Here is a 22,918-nt window from a genome sequence, read left to right on the forward strand (position 1 = left end):
TGAGGGCAAATATTTATGTGCTGATTCTCCCCACCCACCCCCCATTATATATGTATATATTATTGTAAAATACCAGCAGAGATCAAAATCTATATCCCGATCAAAGTACACTGTTGTGTACATCCCCTTCAGCCCACTGCTGGATGCTGCCAAACTGCCCAAAGGATCAAGCAGGAGCCATTGGATCAAATTGTATTTGGTGCACCTGAGGCGGTAATGGAGTGCAATGGAATCCTGGCCGGCGTGGGAAAGACTGCACAAAGCTGGGATTCTTAAGACGCAAACTGCTTCATCTAAGGCCTGTTTATTGTGGCAAGGCCAACCTATATGTTTAAAAAACCCTGATTCATTTTCACACAATTGGCAAAGCTGACAAGGCACCGCTTGGGCTGCTGCTCTTAGGTGCTGACAAGTGAGGAAATTAAATTCAGAGGGGGGAACGGTTAAAATACTGGCTACATGGATGTTATTTTTCTAAGGCAACTGAAACAACATTAATTATTTAAAGGATACATTTTTATTGCTAGAAATATTTTCATACATTTCATTTAGACCAGAATCTGCTTAAATAGATTGTTTTTAATGAATAATTCCATTCCATAGGATTAGCATCACAATGAACCCTGAGGCTCCAACTCAGAGTAAAATAATAGTTCGGTAAAATATTTCATATGGATCGCAACACACTTGAATTATTATATTTACCTGCCAGTTCATATGTGGAATAGTACTTCTAACTTTCAAACTCCCTAGAGTTAAGACTTGGTTTAAAACAGAATTTCCTTCTTTAACGGGTACCAGTCTAGTGGATGGGGAGAACCAGTAAACATGATATATCTTGACTTTAGTATGGCCTTTGGTACAGTCCTACATAACATCCTCACAAGGAAATTGGGGAACTAGATGAAATTACTGTAAGCTGGGTGCACAACTAGTTGAAGAACCATTCTCGGGGTGGTTATAAATGGTTCACTGTCGGACTGGGAGGACATGTCAAGTGGGGTCCAGCAGTGTCTGTCCTGTGGCTGGTACTATTCAATATATGCATTAACAACTGGGATGATGGAATAAAGAAAACACTTGTAAAATTTGAGATGACGCTAACCTGGGAGGGGCTGTAAGCTCTTTGGAGGACAGAATTAGAATTCAAAATGACTTGATAAATTGGAGAATTGGTCTGAGATCAGTAAGATGAGATTCAGTAAAGAAGAAATGCAGAGTACTGCACGTAGGAAGGAAAAAATCAAATGAATAGGTACAAAATGGGGAATAACTGGGCTAGGCAGTGGTGCTGAAGAAAAGGATCTGGGGATTATAGTGGATCACAAATTGAATACGAGCCAACAATTTGATGCTGTTGCAAAAAAGGCATGTCCCATTCTGGGATGTATTAAGAGGGCTATCGTATGTAAGACCTGGGAGGTAATTGTTCCACTCTACTTAGCACTGGATTATTGTGTTCCGTTTTAGCCTTGTTTGTGGCAAGGGAGATTTAAGTTGGTATTAAGAAAAACTTCCAACTGTAAGGATAGTTAAGTACTGGCACAGGTTACCCAGGGAGGTTGTGGAATCCCCTTCCCTGGAGGTTTTTAAAACCAGGATAGACAAACAGTTGTCAAGGATGGTCTGGGTATACTTACTCCTGCCTCAGTGTGGGGGAATGGACTAGGTGACCTCGAAGTCCGTACTTGCCCTACATTTCTGTGATTTCTATGGGAGGTGGGAGACCTGTTTTCAAATCTCTGCTCTGCCTGATTTCGAGAGGGGACTTGAACCCAGGTCTCAGGCAGGTGCTCCAATCACTGGGTTATTGGCTGTAGTGGGGAAGAGGCATCTCTCGGTTTGTTTGTGAGAAAGGGCTGACTTGAGTTAGGTGCCTCACTCCTGGAGAGGGCTCTCAGCTACGACTCTTGGCGGAGGGAGACACCTCCCTGTGGCCCATCAGTCTGGCACCTAAGGCCCAGATCAGTGGGATTAGGTGCCTAAGTACCTTTAAGGAGCTGGTCTCTACACCCCGCCCTTCCCTTTCCTTTGTATTTCACTGCTGGTTGGCTTAGAGGGCTCCTCGCTCAGCTTGCTCGGTCCTGAGAATTCCTTTCTTAGGCACCTCACTCTCCCAATTTAATATATGAGGAGCCTGGGTGCCTAATTCAGGGCTGTGAATTCCACTAGTAGCAGGCACCTAGGAACTGGGAGTTGCAGTGCCAGAGGTGAATCTAGCCCGGGGTACCTTCCACATAGAATCAACAGCAATAGTGATATTCCAAGTGGACTTCAGGGAGTCTCTAGAACTTTTTCCTTTTGGGGTTTGAAGCTCTGTTTACAGTAGATTTTTTCTTTTTCCCCCTTAAGATTTTATTCATTTACTTTGATTGAGGAAGTTGGCAGGAGTTTAGTGGTTGAAGGGGTGTCGGTGTCAAAGAGTTCTTACATATTGTATAATCCTAAAAGCACATACATTTACGTATTTTAGGTTTATCTGATACATTTGTTTGAAAAACCAAGATGAGCTAAAAAGCTTGAAAGGAGTATCTTGAGGAATTTTTTCCATCAAGATGTAATCAAAGGCAGGAAATCATAGAAGTGGTTTTGCTAAATATTTGTATTAGTTAATTAAACTATAAGAACCCTTAACTTCATTTTAGGTTATCTGTTCCTATGGTTCAAAAATATTTTAAGAGGTCAATAATGCTCACTTCGACTTTCAATCAATCTGTGTGGGATAAATCTCAGTCAATAAGGGTGAGTTTTCTGGATGTTATGCACAGCATGGGGAGGGTGTCTGTCTGTCTGTCTGTCTGTCTCTCTCTCTCTCATATAGTGTGTGTGTGTGTGTGTGTGTGTGTATGCGCTAATAGTGGGAAACAACAATCCATCTCCCCTCATCTACACAGTAAGAGTGAAAACCATAGGGGAAAAAAGTAGTACAGCCTGACATATGTGACCTAATGTAAAATATCCGATTATTCCTCCACATCATAAGTACTTTACAGCTACCAGCTGACATACATATTTACTCATGAGTAAAGAGTAACTGATTATGAGAGGGCCGGGAAAGTGAGAGATAATTTAATAGAATACAGGGCATATTTAATTTCATATGTAATAAAAAGTGAAGACTCCGTTACATGCTGAAATGTGGGTTTTCTTTGTGAAGTTTATTTCCTTGCAGCTTCTTGAGAATCGGATTGATCCGGAGTCCATCTGCATTGTTGCCACAGAATAAAAAGCTGCTTACAGACACGTATGCAAAGTGCATAATGAGGGAAGCAACTCAAACAGTTGTGTAAAACTCATAAGGCTCAGTCTGGAACTGCTGAAATGATTCCAACAGTTGGAGCTAAATCATCCTCTCTTGCCAGGGCAGGGACAAAAGCACGAGCAAAGGGGAGTTGCCATTTCCCACAGCACCTCGTGCAAGCTACACACTCCCTACAAGACTCTCCAGAAAAAGTTCCCTCCTCCTCTCTCTCTCTGGATATATTTGCTGCTTTTATCAGCTGGGACTCTCCTTTTTTTATTGTACTTATCATTATTGTTGAAATTCTGCCTTTCCACTTTCCCTTGTTTTGCATTTAACTACTTCTTCAGACTTTTTTATTGAGTTATTACAATTAAAAAAAATTAAAAACCTCAGTACCAGGTGCTCAAATGACTGCTGTAGCATATCTGGAACAGAATGTGGTCAAGGCAGCCATTTATCCCTAAACCTGAGGGAATGAATTTCACAACTATAATTGCTACACTATAATTCTTATTAATGTTGTGCTATAATTCCATTTAATTCCAAAGGGCTAGTAAATGCATTAGGACTTGTCAACGTATTATTTTACACTGTTTATGATCTGTCAAATTATGCTCTTCAGTATTGTATCGTGTAAAGGAAAAGCCCTAAAAAAAAAAAAAACAGCTTTAGGTTAGAGAAAATTATCTATATTTTCTAGGTGGGGTTTGTAACAGAGAGGGGCTCTTTTATTAGAAAAGTAGTGAAATTGAGTTCGTAATCAATCCCTGTTGAACCTTTAATGCCACTGTGGTTGATTGTTTATGAAAATATATTAATATCAGCTATCTTATAGCTACTTAAGAAAGGTACTGTGGCTATTTTTATGAAGTAGTAGCTATAGCCAGGACATTTTATGTGATTAAAAGTACCTGTCTTCCTGCATTGTAAATAAGAAGGGTGTAGGTAAGTTATAAGGGACTGGGGATAATGAAATAAAAATGAATTGTGTTGCAATGATTTCACTTTATTCTTGTGAAATACTCTGGTTTCTTAGGTAGCGAATATGATGAGGAAGAAGTAGACTATGAAGAATCAGACAGTGACGAGTCCTGGACCACAGAAAGCGCCATCAGCTCGGAAGCTATCCTCAGTTCAATGTGTATGAATGGAGGGGATGAGAAGCCTTTTGCCTGTCCTGTTCCTGGATGTAAAAAAAGATATAAGGTGAGTTATAGCAGAGACTTGGTTTATTTCTGTTTCATTGCAGTAGGGGAGAGAGTCTGTGAAAGCAGGTCACATCTTTCTGTTTTATTAGACCTTTCGCTTTTATTTTTACGAGACTTCAACAGATTCTCATATAGCTGCACAGTGTTCTTTTCGGACTGATTTTCCTCTCAAACATTTTCAAGTCATATACAGCATATATTGCATCTGTATCTACTGATCAAGAGAGATTGTTAAAAGGAATGATTAAAGCAACTGGGTCACACATTATAATTAGCAAGCCTTATTCCAAGAAATTATCTCCTGAAATGGGACGATGATGCCAACATTCATCTGTTACATGGAATCACGCACATGACATATAGAACTTGTCCATACCAACGCTGGAATGGGTCCTCGTTATATAATATATATAGATTTTGTGCTATCCTGTACTGAAAGTATGCCAGTGATACCTCTGCTAATACAGATGATGTGCAAAAAGTACCATTTAATTTTAAAAAGCCAAAGGCCACCTCAGGGAATACTGAGCAGTAACCTCATAGAAAACGTTTGAAAACATTTGTATAGGGTAAATTCTGACCCTGATCCTGAAAACGGATCTGTATGAGCAGAATTTTGTACTGGTGCAGAATCCCTCTGACTTCTCATGGGCATGACAATCTGTATGGATTTGATTGCAGGATGAGGGGCTTCTGTTTGAATACCATATATTCTGGGAAAACTTGTCTTTCTTTTTTTGTTCATTTGTTTTATCGTATGAGGGACCTTTGCATAAAAGTCTGTTAACAAGCTTCTACTTATGTTCTCCTTGCGACATCACCATTGTCTAGCATGTATATCTCTCTGATATTACAGGCAAAGCAATATTATTTCACATGACTTAGAGCAGGAGCAAATGGATTCTTACAGAACAGATTCATTTATTATGCAAAGATCCCTAAGCAACAAAAATGTGGGAATGTGTGGCTGGATTCTCTCTCTATATTAAATGTTTTTCAAAGTTCTCCATGAAGCATTAGAGAATGTTTTAAAATCCAGCAGGCTCAAAGGACCCCAACCTACAGTGTATACACCAGCAAAACTGTCACCGACGATAAGGCTTTTTTAACAACTGCATAGTAAAGTCCTAAAATGGAATACAAAACTGAAAAATGAAAGCGAGAAATGCAGGAAGACTAGTAACATTTGAAGGTATATAAATCCTGACAATAGCAAATACAAAGTGCAGTACTTGAAAATGTGTGCCTTTCATTGATTCTGCAGCTATTCTGAATCACTTCCAGCCCCTTTAACTCAGTAATGCTTGTCACAAAATGTATGTACATATACGTGGAGATCAGTCACAAGTGGAAATACTGTGCAAAAGAGTGTGTACACTTTCTATAGCAATGTGTTAGTCCTGTATGTGGAGATTAGTTTGAATTGTGAATTACATAATAATTGTTCTACTCTTCAGGAAAATCTCAGCATAACCTCTTGGGATGGTTGGGGGGGAAGATATTTTGGGGATATTTGGAAGTGTCAATGAGCAGATGTGGTCACATTATGCAAGATTATCACATTTTCTTTATGGCAGAAGGTGTGTAAAGGGAAGGGTGTAGAATAAAAGGTAAATGCTTAGCTCAGGAAGCAAGCAAGCCATGGCAATTGTTAGGAGTTACTTTCCCAAGAGGGCATCTGTGCATTGCAGAAAACATTTATTTAGTGGAAAAAGCTAGAAGGAGAACCCTGTAATTTGCTATATCCTGTCTGTTCTCTGTTTGACTGCCAGCTCCTCTGTCTTTTTACTGCCAAATAAGCAAGCTGTTCCTGCCTGCTTCTGCTATCTCGCTGCCTTCATCTCAAATGCATAAGGACTGTCTACAGGATGTCTTATGCACCATTAATGGTAGAACAGTCAGACAGGGAACAAATTAATGACCCATAGAGAGACTGACAAACCGAGAAAGCAGCAAATAAAAAGTACCATAGTTTTGGGAAAATACTTATCCCTGTTAATTCCAGATAGGTAAGGACATTTCCTTTAGCTCTCTCACTTCCAGTTAGTTGCTTCTGTTTCCTCATTTCTCCTCTTTGTATAATTTATTTTCTGTGTTTTATCTTTGTTTCCTCTTCCCTTTGTTTTGTGTCAACTGTAGGTCATGTTTCCTCTTGATCTTCCCTCTGTTTAACCCCCACTCAGAAGAAATATTTGATGAGTTTAGGTAGGAGTCCTGATATCAAAGAATCATGCACTGGAACTTCCTGCTGGGTGCTGGGTAATAACACTGATGGCTGTAAAACAGGACCATGGCTATAAACAGGAATATTGATGCACACATACAGTAATTATCAGATCCACCTGACATCTGAAAAGGTCTAAGTTACTTTTGGGTGGGGGAGGGGAGACAAATGAACACAGCTCCCTTTTGTCCAGCATTTAGATGATGTGTTTTTATAGGATGATGATGATTTATTATTATTTGTATTGTGAGAGTGCCTGGAGGCCCCAGTCAGGGTCAGGGCTCCATTCTGCCTGGCATGGTACAACAGTAAAAGACTGGTTCTGCACCAAAGAGTAATTAAGGTAATTAAGCAGTGTAATTAAGACAGGATTCAGCAATGAGCGTAAAAATATTCTGACGGAATGGGGGAGGTAGGATGATGGAAACTGTAATAAGAATATGTTTTTACATGGGCCAGATAAATATCAAAAGTCCCTATTGGCCATCTGCTTAGCTGTTATCTGGTGACAGTTTCCCATAGGCATCACAGTAGAAGTGAGTCATAAACATTTAATTGCTGTTTTTCAGTCTTATTTTTTTTTAAAGATATCAAATTGTCTACCAATAAATAACAATAATATTGTTACTCTAGCCTCTATTTACTATAATCTGCCTTAGATTTTTCTTCTATTACAATGGTCAAATTTTTCTAAAATATGACTCTAAGCTTCCTTAAAGGTTCCAAGTCTATATTTGGAGGGATTTTCAAAAGCACCTAAGTAACTCATTAGTGAGAGGTAGGTGAGATAATATCTTTTATTGGAGAAAATTCTGTTGGTAAAAGAGAGAAATGTTTGAGTAGCTCATTGACTTCTAGATGCTCTAGAGCATTCCTATGTAATTGTATTTATGTATTATTTATATTATACATATTTTAAACTTTTAATTTGATCTTTATCAATGGTCTAAGTGGGTTCTCTTGAATCAAAGATATGTGTGATATGTTTGAGCTTTGTTTCTCCAAAGCTAAACAGCTAAACATTAGACTCCTAAATCCACATTTAGGTGTATATTGAAGACAGCGGGATTTGTGTTTCTAAAGCACTTCTGAAAATCCCACCCTTGTGGAGCCAAAGAATGGATTTAAGAGCATAACATTAAACTCTTACTTTGATAATGTTGGCCAATATCAATAATGTGTTGTCTAGCAAAGCTGTGGACAAGAAAATCTGAAACATATCTGAAGTATCTTTAATGCCAAGGAACCTATTTAGACAACTGCTAAAGATCAAATTAAAAGTTTCAAATATATGTAATAGAAATAATACATGAATACATTTTATATATCTATCTATGTATAGATAGATATATATATAAAATCATGTATTGTATACAAAATACATTATATATACATTATATATATTATTTTTATATCTGTGTATAGAGTATCTATCACACATTCTCTAGTCTATGGTAAACACACCGTAAAAATAGGAGAGTATTTTAAGTGCCCACAAAACTTACAGATAAGGTTGTTCAAGTACATTTCCTATCAACACAGTCACTAAAAATCCAGGAAGTCAGCAGTTAGGGCATCATATGCATCCAGACCAAACTCAATTCACGTATCTCACCATTCCAATATTACAGCTGATACACTCAGAATTCTCATTAACACAACAAATTCCCTTTCACTTCCAACATCTAGCTACCCACAATGCACACAACCAGTTCCTCTGCACAAGGCACAGTTCAACTCCAAGCTCATAGCTTTTCATGTACAAATAACACGTTATTGAGTTTGTCCAGTGTTCATATGTTTAGAGAGAGTATATCATCCCAGAAAGGGAACTGGATGTAGAGTTTACAGATCTGTGAATGCATCTGCTTTACTGTGATGGCTGAATGGAAAGTTCGGGAGTTGAGGTTGGTCTAAATGTGAAAATTGCCTTAACTGATGATTTCTAAGGTTTTTAGTGACTGTATTGCTAGGAAATGCACTTGAGCAACTTCAGCTACATTTTTTTAAGGCAGCAGTTACCTGGTTTTTTAGAATGTGTAGAAGTTCAGGGTATGATTGGGCAGAGGCATGGGGAAGCAGCGGGCAGCCAAGATCAGTAGGCGAGAGAATATGTAGTGATGGCTATAAGCATGGGGAAAACAAGACTTGCAGGGACTGCCGGTTGTGAATGGGGGCTTGGAAAGACTGGGGGCAGCAGTGGCTGGTGGGCTGTGTGAGGTATTGAGTGGAGATGGTGTAGTGTGCAGCACAAGTTTGCAGATAGGGATATAGTTAGAGGGTTGTTGGGTAGGGGGAAACTGGAGAACATCAAATGTTCGCAGTCAAGAGTGCAGGGGAGGCTGTGGTAGCAGGAGAGGGGAGGATATCGGCTGTGTTGAATGAGTGGCATTGGAGTTCACAGAGACAGCACAGGGTTGGGGAACTGAGAGCCTGTGGAGAGGTGGGGTTAGCAGGGAGTTTTGGGCAGGACAGACCACTCCATAATAGGCAGGATGTCTCTTATGCTGGCAGGATCTGTAATTAATTTGTTTCAGATCTTTCCCAGCTAAGAAATCCTTCCCCTGAGTGGGCAGAGTTTCTCTGTGCTTCACCCACTGGGCTTTCCCTGCTCATGTTGTGGAGATCCCCCTATTGCAAAGAAACCCATCTCTCTAAGGAGCATTATTTCCTTGGGCCTTGCCTGTAAAAGGGGATGGGAAGGGCTCAGTGAGCCTGATGGGCCTGGGCTCCCTGAGGCTGGGAAGCCCAGTGGTCTTTCTCTTGAAAATGCTGGCAACAGCCCAAATGGATTGGAAGGGATGGTGACCCCCTTCCACCATCCTCAAAGAATGCAAAGATACCAGCCTCCCCAGAAGAGGATGGGGGAATGGCTGATGGGCCTCTTCTCTCCTTCCCCCGTCCCCCTCCCTAAAGCCTCCTAAGGGTGAGCCTTGGGGGAGCCAAGACAGAGACATAAGTGGGAGTTGATGTAAGGGCAAAGGGGCATGAGAGACGCTGGGCAGGTGTGAGACAATAAGCAGTGAGTGGGGTAAGGGGTGGCATGAAGAAGGAACAAGTCCGGTGCAGTAGATGGAAGAGTGAGAGGAGGAAGCAGGCCTGTGGCTCATGGAGTTTGTGAGAGGAAGTGAGCTGGAGTGGATGAGGATTATGCAACAGAAGCAAGCTGAGTACCTGGGAGAAAGAGCCTTGTCCACAAGACAGTTTTCTTGCCCTCCTCCACTAAAGATGGCACCTAAAAGCAGCTACGTTTGTCTGGTCAGGAGCAAGCACCTCGTGCATTAATAACCTCATTGTGTGTAAGGTAAACACCACAGACTGTGCAAAAATTAAAGTGAGTGTCCAAGCACTAAACAGAATAAAAGGAAACCCCAAAACAGCTACATTAATGTCCCTGTCTCATGTCCTTGGACATTTGTACTATTCCTGTATATGATCCCAAACTTTAATGCTTTAGCTAGTGGTGGCATCCTAGGACATACGGTCCTACCAGACCAAAGACACTGTAGCCACACAAACCCACCAATACCATTACTAGAACTATTTGGTATCTCCTTGTGTTCTGGTCCTAGTTTCATTGTTCTTTCGTCTAGTTTCATTTCATAGTCTTTCTATGCTGCAGCCTTCTTCCTCAACCGTGTGAGTGTGTCTCATCATTAATCTAAGAATCTAGAGCAATAAAAGTGACAGGTTAAATTTGTTGAGGTATAGAGAACAACACTGCCAGACCCAAGACACACAACAAGGTGTTTACATTAAACCAGTGGAAAAACTTAGGAAGAGTTGACGTGAAGTTCCAACAAGAGTTTTCTTTCAGTGCTTTTATGGAGATGTAGATCAAATTTCATGTTGCGTTGGTTTCTCATAGCCTGAACATTTTGCTATTTTTCAAACCCTTCTCTAACCCAATTCATCTTAAAACACAAGCCAAGATGGAATTTCCTAGCACTTTCTGCCTGGAAAAAGGCTGTACTGTCTTTTTCATCCATCGAGGTGTGTGCCTGTGATTTCTGCACATGAGGTGTTCCAGAATAACCCATTAAAGAATCCAATAACAAAGTTTCAAGTAAACCCAAAGTGAAACTTTTGCCATAAATGATCATGTTATTGCCATGCAAACTGAGGGTATTTATGTTCTGTAGCTTTTATTGCACAGATGCCACCATTAACTGTTCATTTTTACTTCTAGTATAATTTTCAAATGACTATCTCTTGATTTGAAGTTATAAAAAAAGGGAAAACTTCTTGCACATTATTCTGGGCAGACTTTTCTAAAGTTTCTGAGGATAAACTTAGGTTGTGTTGGGTCATTCCTCCTTACCCCCTCCCCCTATCTCCCTCCCCCCACACACTTTGAGCACTGTAGCTGAAGATTAGCATTTCAGCCCCGAGACTTTGTTTTAAAGCTCCATCACATTTTCAAGCACAAATAGTTCATAGGCTTCATTTTATACTGAGTTGGAGACAGTTGCTTTCACAAAACAAAAAAAATACTGAAGAGGCACAGTTCTGTGTGAAATGGATCAGGAGAAACTTTCCATGTAGCGTAAGGTGAGATGGGGCATTGTAACGCAGTCTCCTCTACAGCCCACTTACCTTTTTTTTTTTTTTTTTTTTTTTTTTTGCGCCTTAATGCAGGCTCCACTGATCATTGATTCTCTAGTAAATGTTGAAAGTTTTGTAATATTTCTACTGATATGAATTGCTTGAAATTGTGTCAGGGAAGATCAGCACAGGATTGGGGACAAAGATTTGTCACTCAGGAACATAGACTACAACATATCCCAGTCCAGAATAGATACATCATTGATTGTTTGGAATCAGACTTTAGAAGGACACGTGCTGAAGGAGGTATTACCTTACCTGCATTTCCTGGTTTTCTGAGGGTTTTTTTTTTTTTTTTTTATTTCCTTCTTCAGAGGTTTCAGTTTTTGGCTACCAACATTCATGTTCTGTAAGAGTACAAAGGAACCATAACTCTTTAGTGAATTGTCCAGGGGCAGCTGCAGTGTGAAGGTCATAATCAGAGGGTTTGATTTTCTGAACTTCCACGCAGCATGAGCTCTGCGTAGGCATAGTTCAGATCCCCATCTTAACAAAACCCTTTTTGTCCCTTATAACTATTAGAAGGCAGTGTTCAGCATAGTAAAAATTCCTGAATCTAAGCCTGGCTGACTATGCCCTTACGTTCCGGGTAGTAATTAGTGCATATTACTATAGAGTTCTCAACCTCTTAGTCTAGTAAACATAGTAAGTGGAGCCAATCAAACCTACAAGCTTCAGAAAGGAGTTGAGTTCCAGGGCTGCGGCCTTGTCATAGTAATTGCTCTTTGAATGTCCATAAACCTTTCCTCTGGAAGAACAAGAAAAACACCGTCCACTGGACAGTTCACAGCTGCTATAATGAAAGTCAATCTCAGACTCTCCTAGTTTATCCAAAGGCCCAAACCCTTGAAGAGGAAGCAGATAATATATTTGGGGCTTGTCTACGTGGCTCAGTAAAGTACATTAGAGGAGTGTGATTTATAGAGTGCTCTGACTGCCCCATGAAGACTCTGCGGGTGTAATGTAAAAGGCACCTACTTCTACATTAACACGAACTAGCTATCTTTCAGTTCGTGGCAGCAGGGTCCACATGGGGCATTTAGTGCACTCTACAAGTCACACACTTCTAATGAACTTTCCTATGCCGTGTAAACAAGCCTTGAAGGAAAGAGTACGCCTCAGTGAGATGAGTCCTTAACTAGTCATCCAACCCACTGAAGGCAGAAATATAAAATGTCACAGCTTAGATCAGTGCTTCACAAACTTGTTCTGCTGCTTGTGCAGGGAAAGCCCCTGGCGGGCCGGGCTGGTTTGTTTACCTGCCGCGTCCGCAGGTTCGGCCAATCGCAGCTCCCAGTGGCCACGGTTGGCTGCTCCAGGCCAATGGGAGCTGCTGGAAATGGCGGCCAGTATGTCCCTCGGCCCGCGCCGCTTCCAGCAGCTCCCATTGGCCTGGAGCAGCCAACCGGGGCCACTGGGAGCGGCGATTGGCCGAACCTGCGGACGCGGCAGGTAAACAAACCGGCCTGGCCCGCCAGGGGCTTTCCCTGCACAAGCGGCGGAACAAGTTTGGGAACCACTGGCTTAGATAGACCACCACGGCTGGTCTCAGAATCTGCAAGAAGAATGTAAGATGTTACCACATAACGAAAGCAACAGAGGCTTTCAACCAGTCTTAGTACAAGGCTCTTCAGCTGCCAGCTTCTTGATCCTGCAAGTGAAACTAAAAGATACTTAAGGAGGATTTTCTCAGGCAAAGTTGACATCATCTTCCCTTAAAGGCAAACTATGCAGGAACTGTGATGGTAGAAATTCTAAACATAGTAGTTTTTCTCTAAGACAGCTAGAGAACTGTGGTTTCAGTGGTAAATATCCTCAAACATGGTTATTTATTTTCAAGTGTGTTTGGGGGATATAGAAATGGGTAGGTTTGTGAAATCATGTGAAAGTCCAACCTAAAGGTGACTGTTTCCTGTGTACTTAATTCTCTAGGTACTATACATGTAAGGCAGTGGTTCTGTTTACAGTTGTGGGCGGCATATGCAGCTTTCCGAATCCACACACACACACACACACCCCTCTGTATGGTCCTGAGAACATCACATGGGCTGCAGTTGTGCGGATTGGGCCATGGGTTGAGAACCACTGATGTAAGGCTATCAAGATTTGTGGCTGCCTCATGAAAAAAATTAATAATCTTAAATAGGGCAAATGGTGATAGCTGCTTTGATCACTTTGAAGGAGTGTAGCTGAATACTACTGTGCTTGCTCTTTGTATCTCTGCTCTTTTTTGCTTGAATACGTTCCTTAAAACTTGTCTATAGATAGGTAGAGCATGGATGGCTAGTGCAACGTAGACTTACCCCCAGCTCATTGCGCGCTAACTGTCCATCTGGAACCTACTGCCACACACTAAAAGTTTCCCTGTGTTTTGACCCACCCTGCTTTGAAATGGGAGATGAAAGTGCACCACAGAATTTTTCATGCGTGGCAGCAGGGCCCACACAGACAGGTGGTAGGCTACAAGCTAGCATGAGGTAGATTTGCACCACAGCTTGCCATGAACTGTTGGTTAGACAAATGCTAAGTTAACTTCCTGGTGTTTTTCCAATAGCTTTGAATGAACCACTGGAAAATCCCTGTTCAAAGTGTCAGGAAGTAAAGAACATCTATTTTCCTTCTAATGAGGGTCCCTATACGTATTCCAAACGCACGTGCGCCATGCGCTGGAAGTTTTCAGAAGCAGTCTGTTGACCTGTATGCATGTTGTATGTTGCCTCGTGCTCCAGGCAATGTTGTAAGAGGCCATGTGGGGCGACACTTCCCCAGTTCCCTCATAGCACTGTGTGGTTGGAGTCAGAATCTTCTCTTCCACGTGCTCGTACTCTCTACGAGAATGACTGTCCATTGTATTTAGTTAGCTAGTTTGTTTTTTCTTCTTAGTTGTGTACATAGACTATAGTTAGTGTAGTTACTTGCCCCGCTCGGGGGCCACCCCGACTTTGTCAGGGGACTATGCCCTGCATTCTAGTATTTAAGAACTGTGCCTCATTCCCTCAATTCTTTCTCCATGAGAGATGAGTGCTGCCGTTGCTTATACTACCTACGAGAAGCGCATCTTGCCGCACATTGCGACATCTGTAAGTCCTTTTCCCTGCAGACTCATGAGCACTTTTCCCCCTAAGCTGTGCGCATGTGCACGCACACACAGATCCTGAACCCCGCGCACACAAAAATTTGCACAGAAGCACAATTTGCACAGAAGAATTTTTTTGCACACACAGCCTTTCAAAAATTTGCACAGAAGAAATTTTTTGTGCACATGGCCTGTCAAAAATTAGAGGGAACATTGTCCATGAGGCTCATCTCCTGCGACTCAGGAAGTTCCTCATGGAGGAAGCTCTCCAGCCTCTTGTGGAGGCCGATCCTCGACTGGCAGAACCAGCGGTGCACTGGTGGTGAGCATCGTACCTACCCCCCCCCCGCCCAGATCCAACAGCACACGACAAGGACAAGTAGGAGAGTTGCAAGTGCTCTCATGCCCATCGCAGCAAGTCCCCATTACCAATTGTGCCAGGTCGGGCGAGCTGTTGTGTATGGACTGCTCCTGCCACCTCCTAAGCTTCCCCATGCACTAGCCATACCACAAGACAGCCCTCCATGCTGTGCATCTCCATCGCAACATGAGTCCCCATGCTCTGCACCACATACACACCCTTGCTTCAGCAGTCAGCGGGACATGCCATGGACACCCAGATGAGCCGAACACTTGCTCCCCACGGTGCACTTTGACCTGCCATATCCCCCTCTTGCCGCTGCTTTCGGCTTCGCAGCCCCCCACACCAACAGATGCACTGCTCTTCCTGGGCTGGAGACCACACGCCATGATTGCAGGACCGCCTTCATTGACAGCTGCCACCATCCGAGATCTCTTTGGACGCCAAAGGCTTTTCAGCGAAGGAATCATCATTCTCCCCAGTCCCCAGGCATAGCTTGGACTCCTGGGCATGGCCATCACACCAGGCAGGGTATGCTCCAACCCCGCTGCATTGGTATGTGTACTCTTGGGGCCTGCAGTATCCCCAGGACTAGACCCCATGGGCTCACTGGCCAACATGGGATGCTTACCACCACCCATATTAGTCTTCTCATGCCTTGTACCCTTCCATCTGGGCCCCTTCACCAGAACCGTCCAGCTCGGACCTGGAGACAGAGACCACAAGGGAGCCAGTCCCGACAACAGCCTCCTGTCTGGACGAAGCACTGATTCCCCTGATCCTCTCGCCTCCTGATCAGGGCCGGCTCTAGGCACCAGCTAAGCAAGCTGGTGCCTGGGGCGGTGCTGCTGAAGGGGCGGCACTCCTGCCGTTCTTGGGGCAGCGCTCCAACAGCAGCCCCGGCAGCAATTCGGCGGCGACTCTTCTGGTTTGGGTCTTGCCAGCGGCGGCAGCTCCCTCTGATCTTCCTGTTCTCTCGGTGGCGGCATTTTTTGTTTTGCTGCTTGGGGCGGCAAAAAACATAGAGCCAGCCCTGCTCCTGATGACCACCACTAATACCAGGAGCTGCTGCAGAGGATGACACTGAATTTGGGCATCCCATTGGAAGAAGTCCAGGACCAACAGCATCAGCTCCTAGACATCCTCCAGCCTAGGGGGCCGTCCTGCATTGCATTTCCCATAAACAAAGCCATCCTTCAAACTGCACGGGCGGTCTGGCACACACCAGTGTCCTGCGCCCCCACAGCCATCCAAAGGGGCTGATTTTCTTCCCCTGACTCCTCCCCATTTCGCTGGTGGTACACACAGCAGTGGAACAGGCTAGGCAGCACTCACACACCTCCACTCCTCCAGATAGGGCGGCAAAGCACCTAGAGCTCCTAGGATGCATGGTTTACTCCTCTGCAGCCCTGCAATTCTGCATATCAAACTACCAGGCTCTGCTAGCAAACTATGATTTTAAAACTATGCCAAGCTAGTAGAGTTCTTGGAGCATCTCCTGCAGGACAAGCAACAGCGTTTCCAAGCCCTGGTGGAGGAAGGTCACTTGACAGCCAAGGTTAGCCTCCAAGCAGTGATGGATGTGGCAGACGCATCCTCCCGCTCTCTGGCCACAGGCATAGTCATGCAAAAGGAGGCCTGACTGCAGTTCTCCAGCTTCCCGAGGGAGATCCAGGCCACCATCTAGTACCTCACCTTTGACAAGGACAAGTTGTTCTCGGCAAAGACAGATGAGTCCCTACACTCCTTGGAGTCAAAAATGACTCGCATCTTCAGGAATTTACAGAAGCAACAGAAGTCACCCTTCTGACCATGCCCCTATGCACCGTACCAGCCCATGTACACCCTGTATCAGGACCCCACCCAACAGCACCCCAGATCACAGCATCCACAACCGTCAGCCTCTGTCACCTACTCTGCCGTACCATGACATCAATCAAAGGCCCAGTTTTGGCAAGCCCCCATCATCACTGTCTCCAGCCCCCCTTACTGCTTTTGGGGCCCATCTTGCCCTATTTGCTCACCACTGGGGCAAGATCACCACAGATCATTAGTATTGGAGATGGTGAGACATGGCTATTCTATCGAGTTCCTTACCTTCCCTCTTCTCCCCCCCCCCCCCCGCCCCCTGGAAGTCTCTCTCATCGCAACCTCATGCACTGTGAGGCAGATACTCTCCTAATGAAAGGTGGAATTGAACCCATGCCTTCCTTCCTTCATCGGTAAGGGTTTCTACTCCCTGTATTTTTCTCATCCCAAAGAAGGGAGGAGGTCTCCATCCTGTCCTCGATCTCTGCTTTCTTAACAACTTCATCAGAAAGCCCATGTTCCATATAATGACGCTCACATCCATCATCACCTCCTTTCCCCAGGGGGTATGGTTTGCAGCCCTTGACATGAAGGACACGTGCTTCCATATCGATATCCATCCAGTCCACCACAAGGTCCTTTGCTTCCGTGTGGGTGACAAGCACTACCACTTCAGAGTTCTCCCCTTTGGTATTGCCATGGCTCCATGAGTCTTCACAGCGATGGTCACAGCCCAACTACAATGCCTGGGGTATTCTGTGTGTGTTTCCTTACTTGGACAACTGGCTCTTGGTGGCAACAACCCTCACCAAAACGACATCACCCATCCTCACCTCTCTAGATGTCTGTGTCAATGAGAAGTCCATGCTGTTCCGGACACAGACAATCCATTTAATCAGGGTACGCTTGGATTCAGTGACAGCTTGAGCCTTCCCCCTGGTGGACCATTTTGCCACCCTGACAGCCCATGTAATGATCATACCTCACACACCACAGTGCGCCGCTCTCTCTGCCACCTCAGCCACACGGCCTGAACCCATGTGATGCCACATACCTACATTCACTGTTTACAACTCTGGCCCCCTTCAGTCTGCAGGCCCCACATCAACCATCTGGACACTGTCCCACAGCCAGTCTGCACTTCTCTCACCTGGTGGACCGATGCTGCAAGGCACCCCATTCACCACCTCTGGGCCCATGACCACCCTTACCACAGATGCCTCCCTGGCTGGTTGGGGAGTCCACCTTGATGGCTGTGCCGCACAAGGGGCTTGAACTCATTGCGAGGCACACATGCACATCAATATCCTTGAGCTGCAGGCAGTCCGCTTAACCTGACACACATTCCTGCCTCTTATCCACAGCCAACACATTCAGATCCTCTCTGACAGCACCACCACAGGGGCATACATAAACAGACAGGGAGGCACCAGATCCTGGTCACTTTGCATGGAAGCCATCCGCCTCCTGAACTGGTGTCTCCACCACCTCATAACACTTCACTTGGCATTACGTCCCGGGGGTGCAGAACTCCCAGGCAGACATGCTCAACCAGACCTGATACCTCATCATGAGTGGAAGCTCCGCACCCGCACTCTGCTCCAACTGCCATGCTTGGGGCACCCCGCACTAGGACCTTTTTACCACTGTGCCAGAAGCAGAGATTCCCCAGAGTCATGCTCTTCGCATTCCATAGCAAGATGGTCTTCACTACGCCTTCTTCCCCCATCCCCCAATTCTGCACAAGATCTGCTGTGACTGGGCCGCAGTCCTCCTGGTAGCCTCATTCTGGCTCCAGTAGTTCTGGTTTCCAGTTCCGGTTACTCAGACTCTCCTCCTGCCCCCAATCTGTCTCCCCGATCTGCCGGACTGCCTCACCCAGGACCTGGGCAGAGTCCATCATCCCAGCCAAGACCCGCTTCGAATGATGGCCTGGTTTTTGAATGGGGATCGCACGTAGACAATGCCTGCTCCCCCCATACTTATGCACAGCATATGAGCTTCCACTCTAGTGTGCTACACAGCAAAATGGAAGCGTTTCACCTCCTGGGCACACCACCATTTCCCTCAAGTACATCTCGCTCCCGTTGGTGGATGGCCACTTGGTGTTTACTTACCGTACCACCATCCAATTTCTGAAAGAGCCGACAACCAGCTTTCCCCTGGTTCTGAAACTTGCCCCTCCTTGGACCTTTACTCTTGTGCTCTCTGCCCTCATCAGACCTCCCTTTGAGTCCCTGGTCACATGCTCTCTCACGCTTATCCATGAAGGTCTTCTTCCTTGTAGCCATCACCTCCACTCGGTGGGTCAGCAAACTGGTGGCCATGATGGCTGACACTCCTCCTCCCCCTCCCCCCCAATATACGTGTTCCATAAGGACATGGTCTCGTTAAGTCTTCACCGTAAGTTTCTCTCAAAAGTGGTCTCAGAGTTCTACCTCAACCAATCCATCCATCTCTTGGACTTACACCCTAAATCGCATGCCCCTCCCACAGACAAGACCGTGCACTCCTTGGGTGTCTGCTGCGCATTCACATTCTACCTAGACAGGGCCCACACCTCTCCATGTCTTTTCATTGCCACTACGGAGAGGTCTAGGGGCCAAGCCCCCTCCTCATAGTGCATATCCAAGTAGATCTCTACTTGCATCATGGAGTCCAATACCACATGCACAGTCCAATGCCACACCAACTGGCAGAATTACAGCCCACTCCACAAGGGCCCAAGCTACCACCTCCAGCTTCCTGGCAGATGTCCCATGGTACGACATCTGCCAAGTGGCGACCTGGCACTCTGTACACACCTTCACCACCCACTACAGCAGTGGTTCTCAAACTTTTGTACTGGTGACCCCTTTCATACAACACACCTCTGAGTGCAACCTCCTTTATAAATTAAAAACACTTCTTTATATTTACCACTATTATAAATGCTGGAGGCGAAGTGGGGTTTGGGGATGGAAGCTGACAGCTTGTGACCCCCCCACAGAATAATCTTGCAAGCCTCCAAGGGGTCATGACCCCCAGTTTGAGAACCCCTCCACTATGGCATTGACAAAGGGGCAGCCAAAGACGTGACCGTGGACCATGCCATCCTGCCAATGGCTATACCTCCCAGAGCTGTGGACAGACAGCCCAATTCAGCAGTAAGAGGATGACTAAGGCCTGTTATAACCTTGCCTGGAGTACGGGGCAACATATGACATGCGTGCAGGTCAGTGGACACGGCCACTGAAAACTTCCAGTGCATGGCATGCATGTGCACTCATGTTTGGAATACAGATAGGGACCACACATCCCAAAGAACCTCCGATTACAGGTAAGTAACCTCCTCTTTCTAGCACATATTAATTTTAAAAAGGTTAACCATTTAGTGATAGGTTACTAAGGTAAGTTTGACCCATTAAAATTGTATGCCCTAGTTTGCAGACTATGCCTTCTTAGGGCCCGAGCTCTTAGTCATGTCTTGAATGCATTAGAAGGGAGGGCGTATTTGTACTGTAGCCAACACCTAGAGACAGTTACTAATAATTATGCAATTTTGTCACAACAAGGTTAATAGTCAATTTCGGTTTTTATATCAGGAAGCCAAGCCATTATGTTAGCCCATGTATGACAACCAATATTTCACTCTTTCACCCACAGAATGTGAACGGTATAAAGTACCATGCCAAGAATGGCCACAGAACACAGATCCGTGTACGCAAACCATTCAAATGTCGTTGTGGAAAGAGTTACAAGACAGCTCAGGGCTTGCGGCACCACACAATCAATTTCCATCCCCCAGTGTCTGCTGAGATTATCAGGAAGATGCAGCAATAACATGCTGGTCACAAATGTGCCAAGAAATCCTCACCAGCAGTTGCTGATTTTGAAAACAGCCACCTTTTTCAGGGGAAGCATTCAGCAACCCTTTAAAAAAATGAAATGCATGCTTTAAATTTTTCTGTAATTTTGGAATGATGTATCTTTGTAGAGTTAATGATTTTGTACATTTGCACTTGTAATCATCATACCCATTTTCATTACTTTGATATAAGGTGCTAAAAAAGCTTAGAACACTTTCAGAACACTTTCCCCAAATCAAAACTTAGGGGGTGTTGCATATTTAGTTGTACTGCAGTGTTAATTAGGGGCGTGGAGAGGAAAGCTTGGCACTGACATCGTTTCAAGATTGTAATGTGGTTGAAGATTTTCAACACATCCGTTCATGTGTGTGTAAAACCAAAACAATACCACCATTGTCAAACTGGTTAACATGCCTTACATAATGGAGTTATCGATGGTGTAGCAAGTCTTTAGGTATTGGAAATATAAATAAGAAAGAATGTTTAACATAATATGCTAAAAATATTTTCATACTTAAATAACATACATAAAAAGGTGTGCTTGCTGTATTTTATATTATCTTGCAAATTCTTTTTTCCCTTTTGAAATGCTGAAAATCTTGCCATTTGAACTAGTAAACAATCACCTTTAGTGTTAGGATTATTACTTTGTTTTTATACAAGATGATGTATTAAGTTCATGCCCATCAAACTTTTGAGGACCAAGATCCCAGGCCAACTAAATATTTTCTCCTGAAATCTACTGTTAGAAAGACACTTCGAAATACTTAAGTGCAAATTTGTGTGTGAGAGAGAAACAATTCTATCTTCATCTCAGATGAAGTTTTAAAGCACTTTGTAGTTCTCTGTTGCCAACAGATTTAATGTTTTATGCGTTGCCAATTCTTGCAACTACAGTACTAACTTATGCCTGTGGTTGCAAATAAAAATTAAAAATTCTAAGCTTCGTTTAAGGAGGGATGTTATTTGTGTTACAGAAATTTCTAGTGACCCTCCTTCACGTTCATTATATTTTGAAATTTTCTTTGTATATTTTTTGCCTCTTATTGTAGATCACTCCATTCCAGTTGGAAATGTCTGTTTAGCTTTACAAATCACTTTGCTGAAATATGACATGAGCCTTACTGAAGATGAAGTGCTTCTTGCAGCCAGTGTCAAAGATTGACTTGAAACAAGAGCCATTGTAAAATGACTTGTCTGGACCATACCTGAACATATATTGCTTACAATACCATAATGCCTTGAGCATTCTTCTCTCACAAGTGCTATTCTTTGAAGCTTAGATTAAAAAAACCTATAAAAATTCAGACCTATTTCCCATGAAAACAAATTAAGCGTTTTGAAATGTAGTAAGTAACTTTCCTCTCTTCCTGTATTTTGCATGAAAGTTCAGACAAATGGGAAACAGACCTCTCCGTTTTTCTAAAACATTAAAAATGAACTTTGAAAGGATGACAATTTTCTGTTAACCAGCTACTGAATCCTCATAATGAGGTTTTAAAGAAGCATTTGCAAAACCCCCATTTAAACAAATCATTGCCTCAAATCCTGAAGAGGAGATAGTGTTGTCCGTTCAGTTTAAATGATCCAGACATGAGAATCAACTTGTTGGTGTATTAAAGATCTCATTTGGCTACTTTCTACCTTCTGAACTGTTTTGGCAGCAGATCAGGACAGCAAGTATCATTTGGCTCTGCTCTAGTGCAAGAAACTATAGGCTGGTTAAGTTAGTTTAACAGCTAAACAGTCATAAAAAGTCATTGCATGTAAATTCCTTTCAACTATGAAAATGAAATTCCAGTTTCTATTTACCTATTCATTGTGACAGTATTATTAAACAGGTAAAGATGGGACTATTTTGTTATACTGTGTATAGTGAATGTATTGTACTGTGTCTGTGAAAAGTGTGCTTTAAATTATATTTTCATATGTTTTGTTGGGGACAAAGTACATTAAGTTTGAAAGTGACAGAGGTTTGTTTTAGAACTGAAGGCAACTTAATGAATCGAAATTCCTGTCAAGAAAGCTGCTTATAAATGTAAATCAAATCACATTTAAAATAAACTGCCTCTGACCCAAAACAAATATGAATGCTTCATTATTACTTCATTATCTTTGAGTGATCAGTTTGATATGCAGACTGATAGTATTTTTATCCATTATTCATTTCCTTTTTTGGCAGTTTCTCAGTGTAATAATTAAAACCAAATGCACCAGAACATTCGGGCAACCTGTTTAGTTGTCAAATTCTGTGGAATGCTACAAACTATCCTTAATAAAAGCTAAATCAAGATTTTCAAGATGTGCCAGTTTTTAGTTGTAGCCAACAGCTTTCTTCCTGTTGTTTCCCCACACAAAACACTCTCTTCAACATTTTTAAAGAAAAAGTGAATTCTTCTGTGGCTGTTCAATAATGACATCTTTATTCAGAGATTCAAGACTGGCCAGGTAAAGTGTGCATATTCATATCCCCTGTTGGTGCAAAGCAGCCCAGCTTAGGTGGTCTTTGGGGACGGAGGCATGATTTTGAGATCAATGGATAA

At 43.4% G+C, this 22,918-nt stretch overlaps 1 protein-coding gene across 3 annotated transcripts in view; it reads left to right on the forward strand.

Moving 5' to 3' along the window:
* Nucleotides 1-22,647, forward strand: part of JAZF1 (JAZF zinc finger 1) — a 284,859-nt gene extending 262,212 nt beyond the window's left edge. For 2 of the 3 annotated variants that reach the window (XM_074945736.1, XM_074945735.1), the window contains 2 exons: nucleotides 4,281-4,450; nucleotides 20,173-22,647. In XM_074945736.1, coding sequence (XP_074801837.1) covers nucleotides 4,281-4,450; nucleotides 20,173-20,349 — 347 coding nt within the window. In that variant the 3' untranslated portion in view covers nucleotides 20,350-22,647. The remainder of the gene's footprint in view (nucleotides 1-4,280; nucleotides 4,451-20,172) is intronic. The other variant, XM_074945734.1, reaches the window with a different exon arrangement.
* Nucleotides 22,648-22,918: the final 271 nt, after the last annotated feature.

Source organism: Natator depressus, chromosome 2 (genome assembly GCF_965152275.1).
Source record: "Natator depressus isolate rNatDep1 chromosome 2, rNatDep2.hap1, whole genome shotgun sequence".
Classification (NCBI taxonomy): Eukaryota; Metazoa; Chordata; order Testudines; family Cheloniidae; genus Natator; species Natator depressus.